This window comes from Hemitrygon akajei, chromosome 4 (assembly GCF_048418815.1).
Source record: "Hemitrygon akajei chromosome 4, sHemAka1.3, whole genome shotgun sequence".
NCBI lineage: Eukaryota > Metazoa > Chordata > Chondrichthyes > Myliobatiformes > Dasyatidae > Hemitrygon > Hemitrygon akajei.
This window is the reverse complement of record NC_133127.1, coordinates 173,713,221-173,739,481: the sequence shown is the minus strand read 5'-3', so window position 1 is coordinate 173,739,481 and position 26,261 is coordinate 173,713,221. Positions and strand designations below refer to the sequence as shown.

At 43.3% G+C, this 26,261-nt stretch overlaps 1 protein-coding gene across 1 annotated transcript in view; it reads right to left on the bottom strand.

Annotated features, from left to right (window-relative positions):
• The window catches only part of LOC140726959 (rho guanine nucleotide exchange factor 17-like), a 474,355-nt gene that overhangs the window by 137,945 nt on the left and 310,149 nt on the right, over positions 1-26,261 (bottom strand). The window contains 2 exon segments of the mRNA XM_073044006.1: positions 2,438-2,530; positions 2,947-3,066. Of these exon segments, the coding sequence (XP_072900107.1) occupies positions 2,438-2,530; positions 2,947-3,066 (213 nt within the window).

The window sequence follows — 26,261 nt, the reverse complement described above, 5'->3', positions numbered from 1 at the left end:
CCGAGGTCGATTCGCCGGCGGGTTGCGGGGACTTCACGGACTCGCGACTGGCAGCAGCCGAGGTCGATTTGCCGGCGGGTTGCGGGGTCTGCAGCGTCCACGGGGCCGGCGGGAGATCGCACGCCTGGACAACATCAGCGTTGTGCAGAGTGGCCTCCAGCGTGTCGGCCAGCTTGATTGCCGAAAGTAAGGTAAGATCGGCGTGTTCCAGCAGCCGCTGACGCACGTACACTGACCTGATCCCCGTAACAAAGGTGTCTCTCACTAGGAGCTCTGCATGCTGCTCTGCCGTCAGTCCCCTGCAGTCGCAGGCCCGCACCAGTGTCTGTAGGGCCCAGACAAACTCAGCGCTCGACTCTCCGGCCCGCTGCTGCTGTGTCGCTAAGCGATGTCTTGCGTAGACGGTGTTCACCAGCCGCAGATATTGTCTTTTGAGGGCATCCAGTGCCCCTTGGTAGGTCGGCAGGTCCCTGATCAGGGAGTAGACCTGCGGACTGACTCTGGAGAGGAGAACCCTACGCATCGTGGCAGGGTCGGTCACATGAATCTCTTCCAGGTACGATTGGAAGCATGCAAGCCAGAGTTCAAAAGCGATGCTGGCTTCCGGAGATTGAGGGTCAATATCCAATCTGTTGGGTCGTAAAATGCTCTCCATGTTTTAAAATTGCTGCTAATAAAATTGATGCACCACCAATAACTCTCGGAGATGGGAGGCGAACGATAGGCTTTTATTAGCGGGAAACAAGACCACTACATCCTGGAGACTGAGGGAGGAGCAGTGCCTCCAATCGCCTTTATACAGGGGTCTGTGGGAGGAGCCACAGGAGCAGTCAGCAGAGGGGCGTGTCCAGACAGGTATACACATAGTTTACCACACAGTCTTCAGTGCACAACTGTAAAGCAGAACAAAGGAATCAAAACATGGGCCAAAAGAGATAGATTTTAAAGATCGGAGAGAAGTGGTGAGGCCTAAAGACTTTTGAATAGGAATTTCAGCATTCAAGACCTTGACACCAGAAGGCAGACATTTTCCTCATGGCACAGTGGCTCAGATTTGATTCTGCTGCTCTGTGCGTGTGTACGTGTAGTTTGCACGCGCACGATGTGTTTCTTCTGATTTCTTTCGACATCCCAAAAAATGCACAGGTTTGTAGGGCATGGTGCAATGTACCTTGAGTGAAAGAATCTGGGAGAGGTTAAGGATGGGAGGGGTTGAGTTGTGTGGGAATTTAATGAAATGTGGGGAGAAGCAAGTGGGCTAGGTTGGGATTAGCGTAAAAAATGGGTGCCTGATGGTTGGAATTGACTCAATAGGCCGAAGGGCTTGTTTCCATGTAATACCTCTTTGATCATGACTTGGCATGTCACACTGTGTGGATTTATCACAGTTAGGGACCAAGATGTTTTTCTTTCATCATCCCCACCTTTACAGATGGATAGAAGTTAACTCTGGAGAATCCCTGGTAGGCAAGCAGAAATCTCTCATGGAGTTTCTCTGTTACCCATGAGTGTGTAATGTCACCATGTTCTAATCAGTGTAAATCTTGAAAAACATTTTTCCAAGCAGGTGAAATACTTCATTTGAGATATTACAACTTGTAACACAATTGGGGGGGGGGGGGGGGGGGGGATAGTCAAATAAATAGTGTGGAAAATGTCAGTGCAGTTGAGATAAAACCTTCACTGCTCTCTAAATGTTTCCATCACATTAACAGCAGAACTGAGCTTGGAGTGAAAATAATCTCTATCAGACACTACATCTCACCTTAAAGTCAGCCGTTCTAGCAGGAATGAGGCTTCTGGCTCTTAGGCTGCACTAAGACTTCCTGTGACAACATCAAACCTTCTTGGTGAGGTGGTCCCACCTATGAACTGTTTGGAAGCTCTTAGACAGTCCCTCAGATGACTTAACAGTCAAGTGACATCCTGAAACATGTTAAGTCCTTTCGTCAGTACAAATTACCAGAAGGGTCCAGCACTGCTTAAGTATTTGTAGAGAAGTATTGATGCTCCAAATGCTGGCTGGTGGTGTAGTGGCATCAGCGCTGGACTTTGGAGCGAAGGCTCCTGAGTTCGAATCCAGCCAGCACGCTTGCACGCTTTCCATCCGTGCTGGGTTGAGCGTCGAGCTAGCAACTCGGCCTCATAAAAACAAGAAAGCCTGCTAAAAAAAACGCCGTCCCGACTCCCGATGACTCCACTCGGAGTTAAGGGCCTTCTTCTTCAATGATGCCCCAAATGTATCAATTTAACTTCAGATGATCAAGATTGTTTCCATTTTAAAACCCAGGAATGTGAAATATATCACAATGCACAATCTACACTGGTTTCTGAATTAACTCAGGAGATTTTAGACTTCAGAACGTTTATGAATTAGTTGGCTGCCCCCATAAATGCCCCTTAAAAGATTGGTTTTGACCTCACTCTCACATCCTACCTTTATCAGAAGTTCATAGCGGGGTATCCTCTGAACGGGCTTGATCATCAAATCAGACAGTGCTTGCTTTTCTTTGTTCTCCCTCATGCTTTGCTGCAAGGTAAGAAAGGAAAAGTAAATGTTTGTTTCTAAAATCACAACAACCAAGCTTCCATCCCACAGGAGCAAGACAGAATTGGACTGGCTCCCCTCTACATTAGAGACAATGTTCATGAGTGATTTTAATTCGTATGAATGCCATGACATATGTACAAGAGAGTCAGTCCAAATCGATGCCAACAGGTTAACCAGTCTATTATTGTACCAGGCCCACCCTCCATTGGAGGCCTGCTGCTGAGTAGACCAATCACACTTGAGCTCCGACACCAAGCTTAACCAATCCCCTTTCACATCCATTCCATGCTTGACCAATTCCCTTCCAGCCCCATCACCAAACTCGTCCAACCTCCTTCCAGGTATATCACAAAGCAAGACCATCCCACTGCCAGGCCCAATATGTTACCACTTACCTCCAGAAACTTAATGAATGCTGGCTTTGCATCCTTGGCCAAATCGCACAGCTTCTTTGGCATTGAGGAAAATTAGTCAATATATGCGGAGTATGAGTTGGCCAATACATCTTTAGAGAACTGCAAAGTCAACAGAAGTATTAATGTAGAGTGCATCGAGGAGTTGTGGTAATCACTGTAAATATGAGGATTAGAGCTGTGGGTTAATAATTACAACCATTCTGCAGCTCTATAACATTTCATTTATTACCTATCACTGTTCTCTAAGGCAATTCATTCCAAATCCTATAATGACTTGCTGCCTGAAAAACCCTTACCTATCTCACCTCTGTTTCATTCCACAGTTACCTTTACTCTGTGGCCTCAGCTGACTGACTGTCCTACCCTTGGAAAGACTTCCTCCTCTGTAGTTCCTCAAAACTCTTCATAGTTTTGTGCACCTTGGGTTGTATCCCTCTCTAACCTTCTCTGCTGCAAAGAGAAGATATGCAGGTTCTTTGTTTTTGCTTTGACCTCGTACGTACTGAACTAGGAACATTCTGCCTGTGGAGAACCCCAAGATTGTTCATGGTGAGGTGCTCCATGAGTTTGCAGACTCTCTAATTGTAGAAATTCTGCAGTCAACGGATAGACACTCACAGGCAGCGGAGGGCAGCAAATGACGTCAGGATGCTAATGTACCATGTGGACTACCAGGACGGTAGAATCTAAAAATCAGTCTCTCTTCATCCAGTCCCTCGCAGACTTCCACAAAGGGAATGGGGCGGCGCAGTAGCTTAGTGGTTAGCAAAATGCTTTACCGATACTGTCGACCTGTGTTCAATTCCTGCTGCCTGCTTGTAAGGGGGTTTGTACGTTCTCCCCGTGACCGCATGGGTTTCCTCCGGGTGCTCCAGTTTCCTCCCACAGTCCAACGACCTACCAGTCGGTAGTTTAACTGGTCATTGTAAATTGTCCCATGGTTAGGCTAGGGTTAAATCAGGAGTTGCTGGGCAGCGTGGCTCGAAGGACCAGAAGGGCCTACTCTAGCGCTAATAATCTCAATAAAATTTAAGAGAAATATTAGAATGGCAGTTAAATTGCTACCTGTCCATTTTACACCACTGCACAATAATTAGTTAGCTTCCCTGCACCAACACAACTGAGAGATTGTACAAATAATAGCAACTGCCACAGGGGGGCGTACTGATGGAGCGGTGCAGTGTGAGAGAGAGAGAGAGAGCCCGTCATCCTCTGGACCACCAGAATCCTCAGCTGACCTGCTGGATTTGCCATGTACGAACAGCCAGGGCTCGGGATTACGGTCAGGCCTTGGCTGCCAGCGCACTCTCGATAAAAACGGCACTTTTACAAAAATTAACTCCACATACTATCTAGCAGGAAACATCAAATCGAGTTTTTAAAACAAGCAGTATATGGCTCCATGCTAATAAGCTAATAAAGAATTATTTAAAAGGTATTGTGGTGCAAACATTGCTGTATGCCCAGCTATATTAAACTCCAATATTGTCAAGGCTGTGTATTCTAAATTGCTTCCCTGCAAGTCCATGAAACAGAATTTCATTATCTAACACAACAGACGGCCACTATGATATTGCATCCTTCATAAACGCAGTAGAGGATAAACTTATGTCCCATTCAGTCTGTTCAGACTTATCTCACTATGATTTCAACTCCTGCTGAAAATGTTTAGCTGAACACATTCTGTGGATTAAATCCACTATTTATTGTTGATCTGACTGTGACTGGGATGTTTTCAAACTGACCAACTTCCCAGTCTCGTGCAGCGCTACAATGCTGTTATAGGACATACCTCAAGGGGACAAAGCACCCTGTGGAATCATGGACATCAGCAAATCGATTAGATGCAGGGAGGGAGGGAGGGAGGGTTTGCCACACAAGCAGAGCTGAGTGGTTGAGGCCTGTAAAATTCTTACATGGCTTGAAGGGCCAGATGCAGAGAAGATGCTTCTCCTGTTAGAACCAGGAGACACAGACTTAGAATGAGGGTTTGGTCATCTAAGACAGAAATTAGAAAAAAAAAACATTTCTTTATCCATAGGGTAATGCATCTTTGGAATACCCACCTTCAGCAGACAGTCATCAGTCCGTTGAAACCAAAGATTGACTGATTTCTGAATACTGAACAAGGGAAATGGAGCAAATGAAGGAAAATAATGTTCAGGGCGAAGATAGTCCATGATTTTTAAGAATGGCAAAGGTGGCTTCAAGGGCTGATCACTTACTATTTCTCCTAATTACCATCTTAGTACTACTGAAGCCTCAAGTCCCACACCACAAGGTTCAGGGATAGTTATTACTCTTCAACCATCAGGCTCCTGAAATGGTTTGGAAAGCTGAAAGATTGCAAGATTTATTGGTATCTGTTTGAAAACAATCCGATTGGCTTCTGTGAGAACTGAAACTCAAGTTGTTGCTCTCCTGTCACAACCTCATGACCTCACAGCTCTGACCTCAGGAAGCAGTTCTTAAAGGGTCACACCACTCTTCAAGCAACACTCTTCCTATTACTGGGGAGTGTTGACAGGAATAAATACTGGGGACATCGTGGCCAATGCTTACTAAAAACTAACAGAAGCTGTTTAATATCAATATATGCAAGATGCACCCTCCTTGTGTAAGAAATTGCCAGGGGGGGCTTTTGTAAAGATGTGAACACTCTCTGCAAATGCCTGGAATCTGGGAGAGCAAGGGTGTAAGTAAGGTGGATGCCAACTGCTACTTCAAATTAAATCCATCAACACGGACATGGGGCCATAGATAGAGAGTTGTCAAGGGGAGATTTCACACCAACATCAGGAAGCATTTCTTTACACAGTGAGATGTGGACTCATGGAACAAACTACCTAGTTGTGTAGTTGAGTGTAGTACCTTAGAGACTTTCAAATCTAAACTCAATAGTTGTTTCAACACAGTGTGTGAATAGGAAATTGGCAAGCTTTTTGGAGGCCCAATGGCTTTTTCTTGTCAAAAACTTTCCAGTGTTTCTAATGTTCTAAATGGTCCTGCCAACTCTACTGAACCAGTATCAGTCATACACTGGAGGTTTGTCACCACAGTACAAGAGGATTTTTAACCCACATTATGGCAGTGAGAACCAGAGTATTACGCATGGAGTGTACCAACCTGTAAGGATAATAGCACCAAGTATTTGATCATGAAGACAACTTTGAGAATAGTGCAGGCTTTCTGGGGTCACAGATGTGATTGAGGGCTACCTTGTGTAGATAAGACCCCCGTAGAAGCTGTGAATACAAGGGTGGTGTTCTGTGGGTAAGATATTGGGTACTAACTCCCTCTCCAGTAAGATGTTTTCTGTGTTCCATTTATTTCACTTCTCTACTTCAGCAGAACAACAGAGTAATAGGATTAGAAGTTTTTACTAAGCCACATTAGCCACAATACTCGCTTGGCAACATACAGTGCGGGAGTGGGAAACCGGGTGATGCACCATCAATAACTCACTCTGAGACGTAGAAGTGAGATATCGGCTTTTATTGACTGGAAGAATGAACAACCCAACATCCTGGAGAATGAGGGCCGGCCTCAGGCTCATTCGCCTTTATACAGGGGTCTGTGGGAGGAGCCACAGGAGCAGTCAGCGGGGGTCTGTTGGGAGCAAACCACTCTGGTATATGTAGTTCACCACACCGGGCCTGCCAAGACGAAAGCATGCACACTCCAAAGCCCACGCGAGGAGAGAGGGCCTCCCACACGCAGGAGGCCCAATCGCGTCACCGCATGATCAATCAGCCACATGAGCACTTGCCACGTTCTCGCAGTAATCCTGATATTTGTGAGGGTTTACTCGAGATTTTTTCTCCTCAAAGAATCAGCACTCTGCCTGTGAACGCAGAGGCAAAATGTCTGGTCCTTCGAGTTAAGCTCTGTGTTCTCTTCAATGGTATCGATGGTTGTTATGTGAGTGCCAGTCGTCATTCAGAAGAAAGTGACGAGCATGTTGCTGGAGACAGATTTTGGGTGTCGATATCATTTGGCAAGTGGGAGAAGGATCAAAAAGGACAGACCCTTTTAATGAGGGGCAGTAACTGTGGTGTAGAAAATCAATGCTACCTGTACTATCTTTTCTGGCAGTAAAATTTCAAAATGCATATTATCTAAATGATAAAAGGTTGCAGAGGCATCTCGGTTTCTGACTGTATGGTTCACAATGTACAAAACTGCTTGTTGGCTTTCTTAGTTATTTGCTGTACCTGCACGCTAGCCAAGAGAACTAACCAAACGTTTATGTACGTTGGGAGGAGAACTGGATACAAAATTAGGGAAGTAGGCATTGGTGAGAATCACATCTGAGGTACTGAGTAGGCTATCGGTCTTACTTAAGGACTGATGCTAATGCACTGGAAACAGTTCTGGGAAGGTTTATCAGATCAACGCCTAATAAATCTAGAATGCATGGGTTACTTTCTGAGGAAAGGTTGGTCAGGTCAGCTTGCTGCTAGAGTTTAGAAGAGTCCGAGGGGGACTTGATTGAAACATTTCAGATCACAAAGGTCTCTCCGGATTCTTCCCCTCCACCATCAGGTTTCTGAACAGACAATGAATCCATGAGCACACCCTTCCAGTGTGCACATCCTTCCCCTCCCCAACCTTCTTATTGTGCCTTTCCAGTCTTCAGCCCAAAATGGTGTCTGTTTATTCCTTTCCATAGATGCTGCCTGACCTGCTGAGTTCCTCCAGCATTTTATTTTGTGTTACTCAACACTTTTGTCCTCTTTGTGCACCACTTATTTTAAAAAAAGCATATATATTTATTATAATTTGTCGTATATATTCATGAATTGCACTTTACTGCTACCACAAAGGAATAAATTTCACGACATACAGTGGATACTGATTCTGATCTGAGTCACGATTCTGCTATGCTGTGCTGATCGGTATAATGAGCACTCTGGTTCACAGTGGCCATTTGCTGCACCTAAAGATGTCTTCAGAGGCACCAAGAACTTGGAATGCTGTCAACAACTTGGCATGAGGAAAACTTCAGAGTCTGAAAGTTATAAAATAATTTTTCCCTCAGTGACCCTTCACTCCCCCAACAGAGTACACACGTCTCTATCCTTAGACTGGCTTTGTTGTGGATGAGGAAATGAGGTTAGGGTATGAAGACAGGTGGAGGGGCAGGCAGTGTTGAGGAAACAGGGAGGCTGCAGAAGGATTTAGACAGATTAGGACGATGAACAAAGAAGTGGCAGATGGAATACAGGTATCGGGAAGTGTACGGTCATGCGCTTTGGGAGAAGGAATAAAAGCATAGACTATTTTCTAAATGGGGAGAAAATTCAAAAAATCTGAGGTGGAAAGGGACTTGGGAGCCCTCATGCAGGATTCCTTAAAGGTTAATTTGTAGGTTGAGTTGGTGGTGAGGAAGGCAAATGCAATGATAGCATTCATTTTGAGAGGATCACAATGTAAAAACAAGGATGTAATGCTGAAGCTTTGTAAGGCACTGGGGAGGCCTCGCTTGGAGTACTGTGAGCAGTTTTGGACCCTCTATTTAAGAAAGGATGTGCTGACATTAGAGAAGGTTTACTAGAATGATACTGGGAATGAAAGGCTTACTGTATGAGGAGCAATTGATGGCTCTGCACCTTTATTTGCTGTATGGGGGGGGGGGGGATTTCATTGAAACCTATCAAATGTTTAAAGACCTAAACAGAGTGGATGTGGAGAGGATGTTTCCTATGGTGGGGGAAGTCTAGGACCAGTGGGCAGGGCTTCAGAATAGAGGAACATCCATTTATAATGAAGATGAGGATGAATTTCTTTATCCAGAGGGTAATGAATTTGTTGTCGCAGCTGGCTGTGGAGGCCAAGGTCATTGGGTGTACTTAAGGGGGAGGTTGATAGGTTCTTGATTAGTCAGGGCGTGAAAGGTTACAGGGTGAAGGCAGGGAGAATGGGTTGAGGGGGAAATGGATCAGCCATGATCAAATGACGGAGCAGACTCGGTGGGTCGATTGCCCCAATCTGCTCCTGTGTCTCATGGCCGTATGTGTTGCAAACAATCCTGTCAGTAGGAGCAGGATGACTGCCAAGACATTCGGGCTGAGCTAGCAGCTCTGCTCAGTGAACTTGCAATAACTCGTGGTTGGGAAGCCAGGAAAAGTACTTCTTTCAATAGTTTCCTGTTACACAGCCGATGTTTCCCCTAACTTGACCCTTCACTTCCTCTATTACAAGGGCTTGAATTGTTTGATATTGTACCTTCTTAGCCTAGTCACAGCACAGCAGTGTGTGTGGTGTTTTCACACTGTGCCTCCCTGCTTCAGTGTTAGTTTAGTACACCTCTTGTGAGATACTCTTCACACACCACCTCAAATTGCTTCTGCTACTGGTGACAGTCGCATAACAGGCAGGATTAATGAGAACAACTGAACTAACAGGAAAACTTCCTACGGCTCTGAACTTTCAATTTCCCAGCTAGTGTGACTACCTTTCCCCAGCTCCTTCCATGTTAAGGGTCTATGGTCCAGTCTGTCAAGAAGACAGGTTTGAGACATTCCTCAGACCTTGCTGAATTCTGTACTGTGATTTCTTTTTATTTATTTCTATAGAGAGCATGCTAACAGGCTCTTACCCACACCTGCACTGCCCAATTATACCCACGTGACCAACTAACCTACCAACCTGATACAGGATCCTGACTAGTTCTGATGAACCGTCTCAGCCCAGAGTATTGACTGTTTATTTCCATCCATTGGATGCTGCCTGACCTGCAGAGCTCCTCCAGCACATTGTGTGTATTGCACCAGATTTCCAGCATCTGCAGTTTCTCTTGTGTCAATAACCTACTAATCTGTCTGTCTTTGGACTGTGGGAGGGAACTGGAGCACCCGAAGGCCACAGGAAGAACGTGAACCTCCTTACAGACAGCAGCAGTAATTAAACCCCAGTTGCTGGCGCTGTAATAGTGTTAAACTAACTGCTACACGAGCATGCCACCATCTAGCCCTTGACAAAACTAGGTGGCTTTCTCATCAGCTAAGCATGCGTTGAGTTTTGAGACTGTACACTGCGCGTGTATCCCTTCCATTGGGCAGTACACTGGTCCAGCTGGTAGAGATGCCACCTCACAGCGCCCCCCCCCCCCCCCCACCCGCGACCAGTCCCAGGTTCAATCCCATACTCTGGTCGTTTCCATGGGAGATCTGCACATTCTCTCTGAGACTGCATGGGATTCCTCTGGGCGCTCCGGTTCCTTCCCACATCCCAAAGAGGTTTAAGCTGGTGGGTTAACTACCTGCTCTAAAACGTGCCTGGTGTTAAGTGAATGGTGAATCTGGGCATTCAGGAGTTGCTAGGAAAATGGAGAGAATAAAACTGGATTGCCGAGTAAAAGGGATTTTTATAAATGCTTATTTATTATTCAGTGGGTTGAAGCGTCTGTTTTCACATGATGTGCATTGTTGCTGTCATGGTATTAATGAAGTCCCCGTAGACTCTGGGGCACTAAAATAATCTTGACTGTCAACACTAAAGGAAAATGGGGGTATTGTCCCCTTATTCTACTCCCTCCAGAAATAAACAGTTCTGTGCAGAATTGGTTCTGTGTGCATTGAGTGCTGCTTTCTAAAGACAAATTCCTGTTCCAATTTTCTTCAGGTGCGGAATAGAGCTTTGGCTGGACATCAGGTCCCTCCCTCCCTCCTTCCACATCCCCTCTATTACCCAACCGTGACACAAGAGATTCTGCAAATCATAAGCACCACACACAAAATGCTGGAGGAACTCAGTGGATCAGGCAGCATCTATGGAGGGAAATAAACAGTTCATGTTCTGGGCCAAGTCCCTTCACCAGGAAAAAGCAGCCAGTGAGTGAGTGGGCCAGTGAAGGAGTGGAGATTTGAGGCTTTGACTCGAGAGATTCTGGCAGTTTTGGCAGTTGGACTGTGCAATCAAGTCAATCAAGATTTGAATAGCTCAGCAGAAAGCCGTTGATTAGACAATCAAGACTTGAATAGCTCAGACTCAGCAGAAAGCAGCTGATTGGGCAATCGAGGCTTCGACGAGAAGAGGCTGAGGACGGGCTTCACTCCAAGTGAGGTAAGGCCGGGTAAGTTCCTTTCAAAGGAGAAAGTTTCAAAAGTTGAGGCAAGTATTGGGTAGGTCATGGTAGCTGAGATCGGCCCCGTGGTTTGTTCATCCTACAGCATGTGGGAAATCAGGGATACTTCCAGTGTTCCTGACGACTATGTGTGCAGGAAGTGTAGACCGTATTGAGCGTCTGGAGCTGTGATTGGATTCATACTGGAGCATCAGCGATGCTGAGAAAGTCGTGAATAGCACGTTCAGTGAGTTGGCCACACCGGCAGAAAGGGAAGGGGTGGCCACTAGACAGCGTAGCAGTAGGCAAGTAATGCAGGAGTCCCCTGAGGTCATCTCCCTCCTAAACAGATATACTGTTTTGGATACTGTTGGGGGAGATGTCTCATCAGGGGAAGGCAGCAGCAGCCAAGTTTATTGCACCATGGGTGGCTCTGCGGCACAGGAGGGAAGGAAAAGGAGTGGGAGAGCTATAGTGATAGGGGATTCGATTGTAAGGGGAATAGATAGGCGTTTCTGCGGCCACAAACGAGACTCCAGGATGGTATGTTGCCTCCCTGGTGCAAGGGTCAAGGATGTCTCTGAGCGGCTGCAGGACATTCTGGAGTGGGAGGGTGAACAGCCAGTGGTCGTGGTGCACATAGGTACCAACGATATAGGTAAAAAACGGGATGAGGTCCTAGAAGGTGAATTTAGGGAGTTAGGAGATAAACTAAAAAGTAGGACCACAAAGGTAATAATCTCTGGATTACTACTAGTGCCACGTGCTAGTCAGAGTAGAAATAGGAGGATATTTCAGTTGAATATGTGGCTTGAAAAATGGTGCAAGGGGGAGGGATTCAAATTTCTGGGGCATTGGAACCAGTTCTGGGGGAGGTGGGACCAGTATAAACAGGACGGTCTGCACCTGGGCTGGACTGGAACCAATGTCCTAGGGGGAGCGTTTGCTACTGCTGTTCAGGAGGCTTTAAACTAATGTGGCAGGGGGATGGGAACAAGTGCAGAGAGACAGAGGGTGTAAAATGAGGGTAGAAGCAAAAAGTAGTAAGGTGAAAAGTAAAAGTGGCAGGCAGGCAAATTCAGGGCAAAAAGCAAAAAGAGCCACTTTTCAACATAATTATATAAGGGCTAAGAGTGTTGTAAAAACAAGCCTGAAGGCTTTATGTGTCAATGCGAGGAGCATTCGTAACAAGGTGGATGAATTGAATGTGCAGATAGTTATCAATGAATATGATATAGTTGGGATCACAGAGACATGGCTCCAGGGTGACCAAGGATGGGAGCTCAACATCCAGGGATATTCAATATTCAGGAGGGATAGACAGGAAAGAAAAGGAGGTGGGGTAGCATTGCTGGTTAGAGAGTACATTAACGCAATAGAAAGGAAGGACATTAGCCTGGAGGATGTGGAATCGATATGGGTAGAGCTGCATAACACTAAGGGGCAGAAAACGCTGATGGGAGTTGTGTACAGGCCACCTAACAGTAGTAGTGAGGTTGGGGATGGGCATTAAACAGGAAATTAGAAATGCGTGCAATAAAGGAACAGTAGTTATAATGGGTGACTTCAATCTACATATAGATTGGGTGAACCAAATTGGTAAGGGTGCTGAGGAAGAGGATTTCTTGGAATGTATGTGGGATGGTTTTCTGAACCAACATGTTGAGGAACCAACTAGAGAGCAGGCCATTCTAGATTGGGTATTGAGCAATGAGGAAGGGTTAGTTAGCAATCTTGTCTTGCGAGGCCCCTTGGGTAAGAGTGACCATAATATGGTGGAATTCTTCATTAAGATGGAGAGTGACATAGTTAATTCAGAAACAAAGGTTCTGAACTTAAAGAAGGGTAACTTTGAAGGTATGAGACGTGAATTAGCTAAGATAGACAGGCAAATGATACTTAAAGGGTTGACGGTGGATATGCAATGGCAAGTATTTAAAGATCGCATGGATGAACTACAACAATTGTTCATCCCAGTTTGGCAAAAGAATAAACCAGGGAAGGTAGTGCACCCGTGGCTGACAAGGGAAATTAGGGATAGTATCAAGTCCAAAGAAGAAACATATAAATTAGCAAAAAAAAGCGGCACACCTGAGGCCTGGGAGAAATTCAGAGACCAGCAGAGGAGGACAAAGGGCTTAATTAGGAAAGGGAAAAAAGATTATGAGAGAAAGCTGGCAGGGAACATAAAAACTGACTGTAAAAGCTTTTATAGATACATGAAAAGAAAAAGATTGGTCAAGACAAATGTAGGTCCTTTACAGTCAGAAACAGGTGAATTGATCATAGGGAACAAAGACATGGCAGACCAATTGAATAACTACTTTGGTTTTGTCTTCACTAAGGAGGACATAAATAATCTTCCGGAAATAGTAAGGGACCGAGGGTCTAGTGAGATGGAGGAACTGAGGGAAATACATGTTAGTAGGGAAGTGGTGTTAGGTAAATTGAAGGGATTAAAGGCAGATAAATCCCCAGGGCCAGATGGTCTGCATCCCAGAGTGCTTAAGGAAGTATCCCAAGAAATAGTGGATGCATTAGTGATAATTTTTCAAAACTCCTTAGATTCTGGATTAGTTCCTGAGGATTGGAGGGTGGCTAATGTAACCCCACTTTTTAAAAAAGGAGGGAGAGAGAAACCGGGGAATTATAGACCGATTAGTCTGACATCAGTGGTGGGGAAAATGCTAGAGTTGGTTATCAAAGATGTGATAACAGCACATTTGGAAAGAGGTGAAATCATCGAACAAAGTCAGCATGGACTTGTGAAAGGAAAATCATGTCTGATGAATCTTATAGAATTTTTTGAAGATGTAACTAGTAGAGTGGATAGGGGAGAGCCAGTGGATGTGGTAGATTTAGATTTTCAAAAGGCTTTTGACAAGGTCCCACACAGGAGATTAGTGTGCAAACTTAAAGCACACGGTATTGGGGGTATGGTATTGATGTGGATAGAGAATTGGCTGGCAGACAGGAAGCAAAGAGTGGGAGTAAACGGACCTTTTCAGAATGGCAGGCAGTGACTAGTGGGGTACCGCAAGGCTCAGTGCTGGGACCCCAGTTGTTTACAATATATATTAATGATTTAGATGAGGGAATTAAATGCAGCATCTCCAAGTTTGTGGATGACACGAAGCTGGGCGGCGGTGTTAGCTGTGAGGAGGATGCTAAGAGGATGCAGGGTGACTTGGATAGGTTAGGTGAGTGGACAAATTCATGGCAGATGCAATTTAATGTGGATAAATGTGAGGTTATCCACTTTGGTGGCAAGAACAGGAAGACAGATTATTATCTGAACAGTGGCCGATTAGGAAAAGGGGAGATGCAACGAGACCTGGGTGTCATTGTACACCAGTCATTGAAGGTGGGCATGCAGATACAGCAGGCGGTGAAAAAGGCAAATGGTATGTTGGCATTCATAGCAAAAGGATTTGAGTACAGGAGCAGGGAGGGTCTACTGCAGTTGTACAAGGCCTTGGTGAGACTGCACCTAGAATATTGTGTGCAGTTTTGGTCCCCTAATCTGAGGAAAGACATTCTTGCCATAGAGGGAGTGCAGAGACTGTTCACTAGATTGATTCCTGGGATGGCAGGACTTTCATATGAAGACAGACTGGATCGACTAGGCTTATACTCACTGGAATTTAGAAGATTGAGGGGGGATCTTATTGAAATGTATAAAATTCTAAAGGGATTTGACAGGCTAGATGCAGGAAGATTGTTTCCGATGTTGGGGAAGTCCAGAATGAGGGGTCACAGTTTAAGGATAAAGGGGAAGCCTTTTAGGACCGAGATGAGGAAAAACTTCTTCACACAGAGAGTGGTGAATCTGTGGAATTCTCTGCCACAGGAAACAGTTGAGGCCGGTTCATTGGCTATATTTAAGAGGGAGTTAGATATGGCCCTTGTGGCTAAAGGGATCAGGGGGTATGGAGAGAAAGCAGGTACAGGGTTCTGAGTTGGATGATCAGCCATGATCATACTGAATGGCGGTGCAGGCTCAAAGGGCCGAATGGCCTACTCCTGCACCTATTTTCTATGTTTCTATGATATTGACTGTTCACTTCCCTCCATAGATGCTGACTGACCTGTTGAATTCCTCCAACGATTTGTATGTGTTAGTCCCCATCATGGTCTGGACTCACCTCCATGATTTGAGAGGTTTTCAGCCATTTTACAGCCAAGAGTTTTTCATCTATTCTCCTTCTTCTACAAATGTATATTCAAGTGATATGTTCAGCACCACCTTTTTCCTTTATGGCATTTTCACACTGGACTGGGCTGAGTGGATTTTTCTTGCACTGGGCATATTCAGATAACCCCTGATGGAGGGGCTCAAGCCAAAATAATAATTAAAGCCTACTAATTCCCTCTGCGAATGCTGCCTGACCTGTTGAGTTCCTCCAGCTTATTTGTCTATTGCTTCAGATAAGTTTCCTTGTAGCTCAGCTCCTGAGCAAGCCTGTAATTGGCAATCTCCTGAATGCCTCCTTTGGATATGGGCTACAGCAAAATCCTGCCCACTCATGTCAGCATGAACCAGCAGAGGCCACAATCATGCTTGGTCAGTGAAAGCAGACACTTTCTGGGCTGTGGTCTCGGCCATCTTGAATTCATGGGAAGGACCTTTCGTTGCCTATCCTGGGCATATCAGAATCAGGTTTATTATCACTGGCATGTGATGTGAAATCTGATAACTTAGCAGCAGCAGTTCAATGCAATATATAGTCTAGCAGAGAGAAATAATAATAATAATAAATAAACAAGCAAATCAATTCCGTATATTGAATAGATTAAAAATATATGCAAGAACAGAAATACTGTATATTAAAAAAAAAGTGAGGTAGTGTCCAAGATTCAATGTTCATTTAGGAATCGGATGGCAGAGGGGAAGAAACTGTTCCTGAATCGCTGACTGTGTGCCTTCAGGCTCCTGTACCTTCTACCTGATGGTAACAATGAGAAAAGGGCATGCCCTGGGTGCTGGAGGTCCTTAATAATGGACGCTGTCTTTCTGAGACACCGCTCCCTAAAGATGTCCTGGGTACTTTGTAGGCTAGTACCCAAGGTGGAATGGAGCTGACTAGATTTACAACCTCCTGCAGCTTCTTTCAGTCCTGTGCAGTAGCCACCTCCCCCCCTCCCATACCAGACAGTGATGCAGCCTGTCAGAACGCTCTCCACAGTACAACTATAGAAGCTTTTGAGTGTATTCGTTGACAGGCCAAATCTCTTCAACTTTCTAATAAAGTAAGTCTCGCCTTCTTTATAACAACATCGATATGTTGGGACCAGGTTAGATCCTCAGAGATCTTGATACCCAGGAACTTAAAGCTGCTCACTCTCTCCACTTCTGATGCCTCTATAAGGATTGGTATGTGTTCCTTCATCTTACCCTTCCTGAAGTCCACAATCAGCTCTTTCGTCTTACTGACGTTGAGTGCCAGGTTGTTGCTGCAGCACCACTCCACTAGTTGGCATATCTCACTCTCGTCACCACCTGAGATTCTACCAACAAAGGTTGTATTGTCAGCAAATTTATAGATGGTATTTGAGTTATGCCTAGCCACACAGTCATATGTATATAGAGAGGAGAGTAGCGGGCTAAGCAAACACCCCTGAGGTGCACCAGTGTTGATCATCAGCAAGGAAGATATGTTATCACCAATCCGCACAGATTGTGGTCTTCCGGTTAGGATGTCAAGGATCCATTTGCAGAAGGAGGTACAGAGGCCAAGGTTCTGCAACTTCTCAATTAGGATTGTGGGAATGATGGTGTTAAATGCTGAGCTATAGTCAATGAACAGCATCCTGACGTAGGTGTTTGTGTTGTCCAGGTGGTCTAAAGCCGTTGAGAGCCATTGAGATTGCATCTGCTGTTGACCTATTGTGGCGATAGACAAATTGCAATGGGTCCAGGCCTTTGCAGAGGCAGGAGTTCAGTCTAGTCATGACCAACCTTTCAAAGCATTTCATCATTGTTGATGTGAGTGCTACTGGGCAATAGTTATTAAGGCAGCTCACATTCTTCTTCTTAGGCACTGGTATAATTGTTGTCTTTTTGAAGCAAGTGGGAACTTCCGCCCTTAGCAGTGAGAGGTTGAAAATGTCCTTGAATACTCCCACTAATTGGTTGGTGTAGGTTTTCGGAGCCTTACCAGGTACTCCATGAAACACAGCCCAATCAAAAGCACTTTCAAAGGTTTCAAAGGTACATTTAATGTCAGAGAAATGTATACCATATACATCCTGAAATGCTTTCTCTTCATAACCATTCACAAAAACAGAGGAGTGCCCCAAAGAATGAATGACAGTTAAATGTCAGAACCCTGAAGTCCCCCCCCCCCCCACAGCATGTAAGACAATAGGTGCAGAAGTAGACCATTCGGCCCTTTGAGCCTGCACCGCCATTCTGAGATCATGGCAGCAAGCAACCATCCCCCCTACCCCCACCAGCAAAAAAAACATCAGCACCCGCCATCGAGCACTCAAGTGTGCAGCAAAAGCAACAGCAAAGACACAGACTTGCAGTACTCCAAAGACTATGTGTTCACCCGGTATTTGACTACCACAGCTTCTCTCTCTCCATAGTAAGGCAGAAAGAGATGTCTCTGTTTTACCTTTTTTTTGTAATTTATTTTTTTATTGAAATTCATCATCAAACAAACATTTCCATAAGATGTACAGGCAGTCCCCGGGTTACGTACGAGTTCCGTTCCTGAGTCCGTCTTTAAGTCAGGTTTGTAGATAGGTCGGAACAAGTACATCCGGTATATTTAGTCAAACATTTGTCTTAGTATATAGTGTATATTTTACCTTTCTATGCATATAAAACACTTAAGAAATGTATGTATTCCAATAATTAAACCACTGCATTGCTTAGTAATAATTGTAGCTTTCATCGGGGCAGGGCCTTTCACATGCTCCATTATTCTCACTTTATCCGTTATCCTTTAAAATTGTTCCGATCGTTGACCAACTGTAGCCTAACGCTTTTCTAATGAACGATGGCGTTTCACCTCTTTCCAAACGCATTATTATTTCCACTTTATTTTCAATCGCAATCACTTCTCGTCAATGGAACAGAAACACTGCGGGCGTTGGGTCCCGACCTCCGCCGGCTCCCGAGGTCCACTGGGTCCTAAGGACCACCGCACTGAGACAGGCTGAATGGGACAAGTGGGGGCTGTGCTGGGTTTGGGTATTTGATTATCCACAATATTCCACGTGGGAATTTAAAGTGGAGGTGGCAGTGTTTGTTTTTTACGAGGCCGAGTTGCGAGCTCGATATCAACCCGGCAAGGGAGCAGTCTGTCACTGGATCGAACTTAGAAACCTCCGTTCTCCAGCCCGACACTGATCTCACTGCGCCACCCGCCGACCGGAACGGGGGGGTGGGGGTGGCGGGGTCAGGGTGAATCTTACTAAGAAATTTTTAAGCCAAATACAAAGTTAAACACTCAACACAGTGTCAACGGCAATGACTTAAAATGGCAGACAGCGTTCTCCTTCCTCGGTTCGTAAGTACGAGTTGTCCGTAAGTCGGACGTTCGTAACTCGGGGAAAACCTGCATTTCAGACATTGTACATATATATCATATTATATCATATATATGTCACAAATCTCCACATAGTATTTGTCTGGGGTATACACTTATAGAAAAGATTGGAAAGAGAAAACAAGCAAAAGGAAAGAACTATGTACAGGTGGGAAGTGATCTCTTTTTTTACAACATATTCATTGATTTGTGAGAATAAAATCAGGCCTATGAGGCATTATGTAGTTAAACCATTTTTCCCAGTATGAATCAAATTGTTCCAGCTTATGGTTAACAGATGCTGTTATCTTCTCCATTTCGTAAATGTCCATTGTAATTTCCATCCATGCATTTAAAGTTGGGCTCTCCTGTGATAACTATTTCCTAGTAAGAGTCTTTTTACCAGCCACCAACAATATATTCATTAAATATTTATCTCTCTTCAACCATTCTTGAGGTATATACCCAAAATATATGGTCTTACTCTCTAAGGGTATTTCACATTTAAAGATGTCTTGTAGGGCATTGTGTATCCTCCTCCAATAGTTTTTGCTAACAGGGCAGTCCCAAAAAATATGGTAATAATTTGCATTTTGATTTCCACAATTTCTCCAGCAAACAGGGAGTTTACTATCATAATGGGATTTCTGAGAGGGTGTAATAAAATATCTTATCAAGTTTTTCCATCCAAACTCCCTCCATTTCTGTGAACTGGTACACTTCCATTGATACCTCCATATTATTGTCCATTCTTCCTCAGATATAATTATCCCTCCTTCCTTCTCCCATTTTGTTTTAATGTATGAAGTTGAATGTGTTTTAAGATTTGACAAACCCTTATACACGCTCGAAATGATTCTATTACTGTTATCTGAATTATATGCTTTTCTAAATAGCTCTATCAAGCATGTACTTGCCTTGATAACATTTTTAAGCATCCTATTAACATATTGTTGCATCTGTAAATACCGATAAAAATCTTGTTTTTCTAATAAGAGTTTCTCTTTAACCATTTCAAAACTGAACAGCGTTCCTTCTTTCATTATGTTGCAAAGAACTGTTATTCCTTTAGCTGTTCAGTCCTTAAATCTAGCATCCAGTTTATTTGGTGTAAAATCCGAGTCATACGCACACCATTTAAGAATTGCAGTTATCTCCCTCTAGATTATACTCTTGTATAGAAGTTTTCCATATTTTAAGAGTCAATTTCACCCATGGGTTACCAATAGTATTTATGTACCTTTGCAGGTTGTTATCAGCCAAAATTGCTTGTATGGGGATGGGAAGTACCCGCTCCTCAATGTTCTCCCATTGAGCATCATATGATGGGTTGCACCAACATATCACAGCTCTCAACTGTGCTGCAAAATAATAATCTCTAAGGTAGGCCCCATCCCCCCTTTTCCTTTGCTAATTGCAAAGTTTTGAGACAAACTCTAGGCCTTTTACCTTGCCAAATATACCTTGATAACATCTTGTTCCATTCATTGAATTGATTTTGATTAATCTCTACTGGTAGGGTCTGAATGAGATATAACAGTCTAGGTAGTATATTCATTTTAGTAGACTCAATCCTTGAACTGAGACTGAAAAAAGGAATCAGGTTCCATCTTGCCATATCTTCCTTAATTTTTTTATATAAAGGCTGATAATTACATTCTGAAAATTTTGCCAAATCTTTCGGCATAATGATGCCCAAATATTTGAAAGACTCTGTTTGCCATGCCCAGGGATATCTGCTTTCAATTTCTCTTGGTGGGCTATAGTTATATGAAGGTAATTGGGTTTTATCTATGTTGATCTTGTATCCTGATAATTGACCATATTGTTCAAAGGATTGTATCAATTTAGGTAAAGAGTATGTTGGTTGCCCTAGATAGATCAAAATGTCATCCGCATAACCAGCCAATGGTTCCAGACATAATGCGAAGAGTAGCAGTGACCATGCACAACCCTGTCTCGTGCCCCTTTCTAGGGTAAGACTATTTGATAAATATCCATTGTTATGCCGTTGGCCCCCTCCTTTGTGAAAATCGCAAGAACTCTAGTTAAGGGGGGGTCAGCTGACCCAAAAGAGAGACGTGCGGAAGACCACGTTCTCTCAAGAAGCAGACTAACGGTGACTTCGATTATCGTCTCATGGAAACCACGTGAAAAGCCCTCGGGCAAAGTGGGCTGGTTAAGAGAAAGATCGCATTACCTGCAACTTGATTGATACCTGCGATCCCGTGAAGAAGTATAAAGGCGGGTCTGAGGGGAGGACCCTCAGATGCACCCAGCAGATGCACCCGGCAGACACGAGATCGATTCCCGTGGGAGCGGGACGCCATTTTGAAGGAAGCTACGTGCGCTAGATTCCGACTTTGAATCTGTGGCTAAAACCAACGAAAGACTGCTTTTAAAATAACAACGGGGAAGTCTGCTCCCCTGATTCCAAGGATTTGCTCTGCCAAGACGACGGGCAAGTGTGCATCTTTTCTAAATTGTAAAGGAAAAAGCCTGCAAACTTCTGAGTGACTCTTAAGACTTCCGTTGGACTCAGTATTACCCCCCTAGACAACTGTAGAGCTTATTTCTGATTGATTATGGTTACACCGGTGTTTTAGATTGAGTTTTGACGATTTGAATGTTTTGTATTAACCATACGTTTGTGCCCTTGTTGAATAAAACGTTTGAAAATAGTAGCATCCGACTCAGCTGATCCATCTATCTTTGCTGGTAAGTTACCTGGTTACGGGGTTTACGTAACACCATTGATTTTAATCCTAGCAGTAGGGTTGTCAAATAGTGTCTGTATAGTTTTAATAATTGTGTCTTGGAAACCAAATCTATGTAAAACTCTGTAAAGAAAATTCCAATTAACCGAATCAAATGCCTTTTCAGCATCCACGCTTAACACTATTGTTTCGATTTTATTTTTTTGTATATGATCCATAATGTGAAGTGTCCTTTGTATATTGTCTTGTGTTTAGCATTGTCGTATAAAACCAGTCTGATCGTTACGTATCAGTATGGGTAGAAACTCCTCTAATCGTTTGGCTGTGATGGAGGTAAATAATCTATAATCTACATTAAGAACGGATATTGGTCTAAATGACCCGCATTCCATTTTATCCTTGCCTTCTTTCGGTATAGCTGAGATTATTGCTTCCTTCCAACTGGGTGGCATTTGTGCCTTTTTTAGAGCCCAGTTCAGTGTGGGGAGAAAACAGGAATTAACTCATTCTTTGTACTACTCAAAGAATTAAATTCTTTGTACCACTCCGCCATATACCCATCTGATCCTGGTGAATTGCTTAATTTAAGCCTACTAATTGAAGCTTTTAATTCAACTTCAGCAGTCATCATTCTATTTTGTTCTTTGTTTAAAGTGGGTAACTCTAGAGAATTCAGGAAGGTGTCAATTTGGGTTATGCTTCCCCCTGGAACTTTGGAATATAGAGTTTTGTAAAACACTTCAAAAGCTTCTTGAATTTCACTTTCGTTCTTGGGTCCCTAATTCTATGAACTGTATTTTCTGCTATCTTTTTTTTCAGTTTCCACGCCAGTATTTTCATAGACTTAGATCCACTTTCATAATGTCTCTGTTTCAGAAACATTAAATTTTTCTTGATTTCTTGCATAGCCAAACTATTAATTTCATTCCTAATTTTTAAAATTTCCTCTAATGTATCCTGTGCCAAATTCAATTTGTGTTTTTTCTCTAGCTCCTTCAGCCTCTAATGTTGTAATTCCTCTTATGTTTTATTCCTTATTTTTTTCTTATATGAAGATATCGCTATAATTTTCCCTCTTAAGACAGCCTTCAGAGTATCCCATAAAATGGGAGGTGAAACTTCTCCATTATCATTGAATTCTTTTTTAATTTGTTCCTTAAAGTACGGATCATTGAGTAGACTTGAATTTAGTTTCCAAATAGTATTCTTTGGTTGTAGGTCAAAATCAACAGATAAATATATAGGTGCATAGTCACTTACATCTATTGTCCGAATTCCACAGGTGTTTATTTTATCTTTGTCTTTTCCAAATGTTATGAAATGGGGAGCAGAATAATGAGTGTAATCCCTTCTGTCGGGGAAAAGGTCCCTCCATATATCAATTAAACCAATATCCTCAAAAAGTGTATTAACTTATGTAAGGATTTTGTTTCATAGGTTTTTCTATTGGAAGAGTCTAACTTTGGTTGTAATTGTAAATTTAAGTCTCCCCCACATATCAGGAGACCTTCTGTTTCTGCTACCATAATATCAGTAATTTTCTGAAAGAAACCAATATCACTTTCTGGGGGGTGCGTATATATTCAATAGTGTAACTGAATTTCCGTCTATATTCCCCCTTACCAGAATATTATCTGCCCTCCTTATCTCCCATTTCGAATACTTTTTCAAAATTTAGCTTACTTGAGATAAGAATAGCAACTCCTCTCCTATGTCCTGATTTATATGAGGAGAAAAACAAATTAGTGAAGCCTATTCTCTTTAGTTTTCTATGCTCATTATCACTTAAATGAGTTCCTGTAAATATACTACATGGGCTTGTTCTTTTTTCATTTTGGATAAAATTCTATTACATTTGATTGGATTGAATAGCCCATTGACATTAAAAGAAACAAATTTTACTTTGTCCTTAGCCATCTGTATTTATCTGTCAATGTGTCATTGAAATTAGCAGAGTAAAACTTAATCGATCTACTCCCTGAACAAATAAGAACCAAGAAACACAAATAATAACAAAAAAGGCAACAAAGGTGTGATTCCAAGGCTGAGGTCTCTAGTAGATGATCCTTGGTTGAGCTAGGGTATCTATAACTTGTTGATTGATTCTAGACAAGACTTTTTAGATAAAATAAAAAAAGCTTGGGAGGATGACTTAAATTGTCAGATTTCTGATGAAAGATGGAATAAAATTCTTAAACAGTTTAATAAATCATCTTTCTGTACTTGTCATTCTCTTCTACAATTTAAAGTGGTTCATAGAGCTTACATTTCTAAACAGAAGCTGTCCAGTTTTTATCCAAACGTTTCTCCACTTTGTAATAAAAGCAACTCTGCTGATGCCTCTTTAATTCATATGTTTTGGTTTTGCCCTAAAATTGAAAAGTTTTGGCGGGAAATATTCCATACCTTCTCACAACTTTTTAGGGTCCAATTTGACCCAAGTCCCCTTACTGCCTTGTTTGGTATTATTGCAAATGAAGATATAACTTCTCAACATTTTTAAAGTTAGCCAAACCTTATGGCTCTTCTGGAGGGGGTGAGAGCTATCTTTGGAAAATTCCCAGTCTCTTCCTCATATTCTTCTCTCACCCTCCTCCTGTTTCCTGCCTTCTCAATTCTCACACTATTTCCCAAGCAGAGCGGGATAATTCCACTGCCAGGCTCTCCCTCGGTTTGATCACGCTGACAGGCAACCCTCTGGCCTTCATGTCTGTAGTCACTTCTTCCACTGTCTGATACAGTTGGATCCCATCTTGATAAAACACTTGAAGTTTTGCAGGGTACGGAGTTTGAAATCTAATCCTTTCTTGCTTTAGTATTCGCTTTACTTCAGAGTATTCTTTACGTTTCTGCAGGACCGCAGGGGGTTAATCTTGATCGAAATACATTAATTTATTGTCTAAAAATACCCTCTTCTTACCCCAAGACCTTTGTAGAATCTCTGCCTGTATCGAAGGAATTTAATTATTATTGAGCGTGGCTTATCTTCTCTGCCTTGGGTAGGCCGCAGGATGATCGCATGATGCGCCCTCTGAATTTCCAGCTCCATAGTCGAGGGAAGCTCCAGCGCATCCCACAGCAACTTTCCTACAATCTCCGTCATAGACAAACACTCCGCTCCTTCGGGAATGTTGTATATCCTGATATTTTTCCACTGTGATCTTCCCTCCAGGTCAAGCAGTTTATCTTCTTGTTGATTTAATATTTTTATTGTTTTACTTAGCATCTGTTCCATGTTTTGCACGCAATCTTCCACCTTCTCAATTCCAGTCTCTGCCACTGCTATTTTTTGACTGACGTTGGCGAGCTCTGACTTAATATCATGTTTTATATCTTTTTGGAACTCCCGTATCTCTTTCAAAATTTTGATCATATTTGCCGCTTTGCCTGAACAAGGCCCATCGTCAGCCTCGCTAGCACGCAGTCGGGTAGGAGAGCCGCTCGCTGCACCCCTCTCGTCCACAGGCTCCGTAGTGTTGGTTTTTTTATTTCCATTCCTTTTCCCCATTCTTGCCCCTCTTATCAGTTCAAATACTTTCGAAAAATCCTATATTTGATGGGTTAACGGGGCAAAATATGCGTTTTTCCGGAGAAGCTATTGACTTAAGCTGCCATTCTCAACGATGACGTCACCGGACCTCCATCTCTGTTTTATCGATGCTTCCATGGCCTCAGTGATACACAAGTGATCTCTGGCCATTTCAACCCTTTGACATTATATCCCTCCTATTATACTTACACTGTGTTTGGAAACAAACTCCACCAAAATCACTCAAAGGCTGCCACCAAGGTTCTCAGTCACTTCTTTGTCTCCACCAAAACAAAACCTTTACCCTCTCATCTTCTGGTCTCTCATAAAGAAGACACTCTGAATGCTGAGGAACTTGTAGACAGGAAAGAGGACTGATCATGGTACCTACATGTAATCCCCTTTGCTGAACCTGGAAGTCCTTGGTATGGTAGTACTGCGGTGATTACATGACTGGATTAGTAAGGTGGATGAACAATCCAGAGATCTAAGTTAAAATCCTCCCAGAATTCTCTCAAAATCTTATCTGAATTTCAGATAATAATCAGGAATGTCAACTAAAGTAAATGCACAAATTTGCAAATTATTTGGTAATAATGATCACAACTAATTTTATTTCTCCTCTGTTTCCAAGTTAGCAGTTACAAACGCCATCAAGGGGTCAAGAACCACCATCCTTATACAGAGCCCAGACTCGTCCACTGAAGGCTGAAGTCGTCCCGAAGTATCTCAACTCAGCTGCACTGGCCTGCTGCCTTGAAACAGTGAAGCAATAAAACTGGGTGGGCCACACATCACTTGACTTGGCACTTAATTTGAACAAAGCATTGTTGGTACCAGCACATTTACACAACCAAAAACCCTAGACAATGACCATTCCACTGACAAATAGAACAGCTATCTATTTGCTCTTATCCCTATAATAGTTTGGAACAACCATTATAGGTGACTTAATTTCAGCACAAATCCAGGAGTGTGGTGGAGAACTCCCAATACAAGTGCAGCTTCAACCATGGTCAAGACATTCCACACTATCCAGGGCAAAGCAACCCAGATGATTGGTACTCCATCCATCACCCTAAACTTTCACAAACATGCGAAAATTTGCAGGTGGAGATACAAGCAACACACACACACACACACACACACACACACACACACACACACACACACACACACACACACACACACACACACACACACACACACACACACACACACACCTCATCAGGTCAAGTGGCATCTCTGGAAAAGAGTGAACGGTCAGTGTTTCGGGCCGTGACCCTTCATCAGAACTGGGAAAAAAAGATGAGAAGTCAGGGCAAGAAGGTGAGGGGAGGGGAGGAAGAAGTACAAGGTGATAGGTGAACCGGGAGAGGGGGAGACGTGAAGTAAAGAGTTGAGAAGTTGATTGGTAAAACAGACAAAGGGCTGGAGGAGGG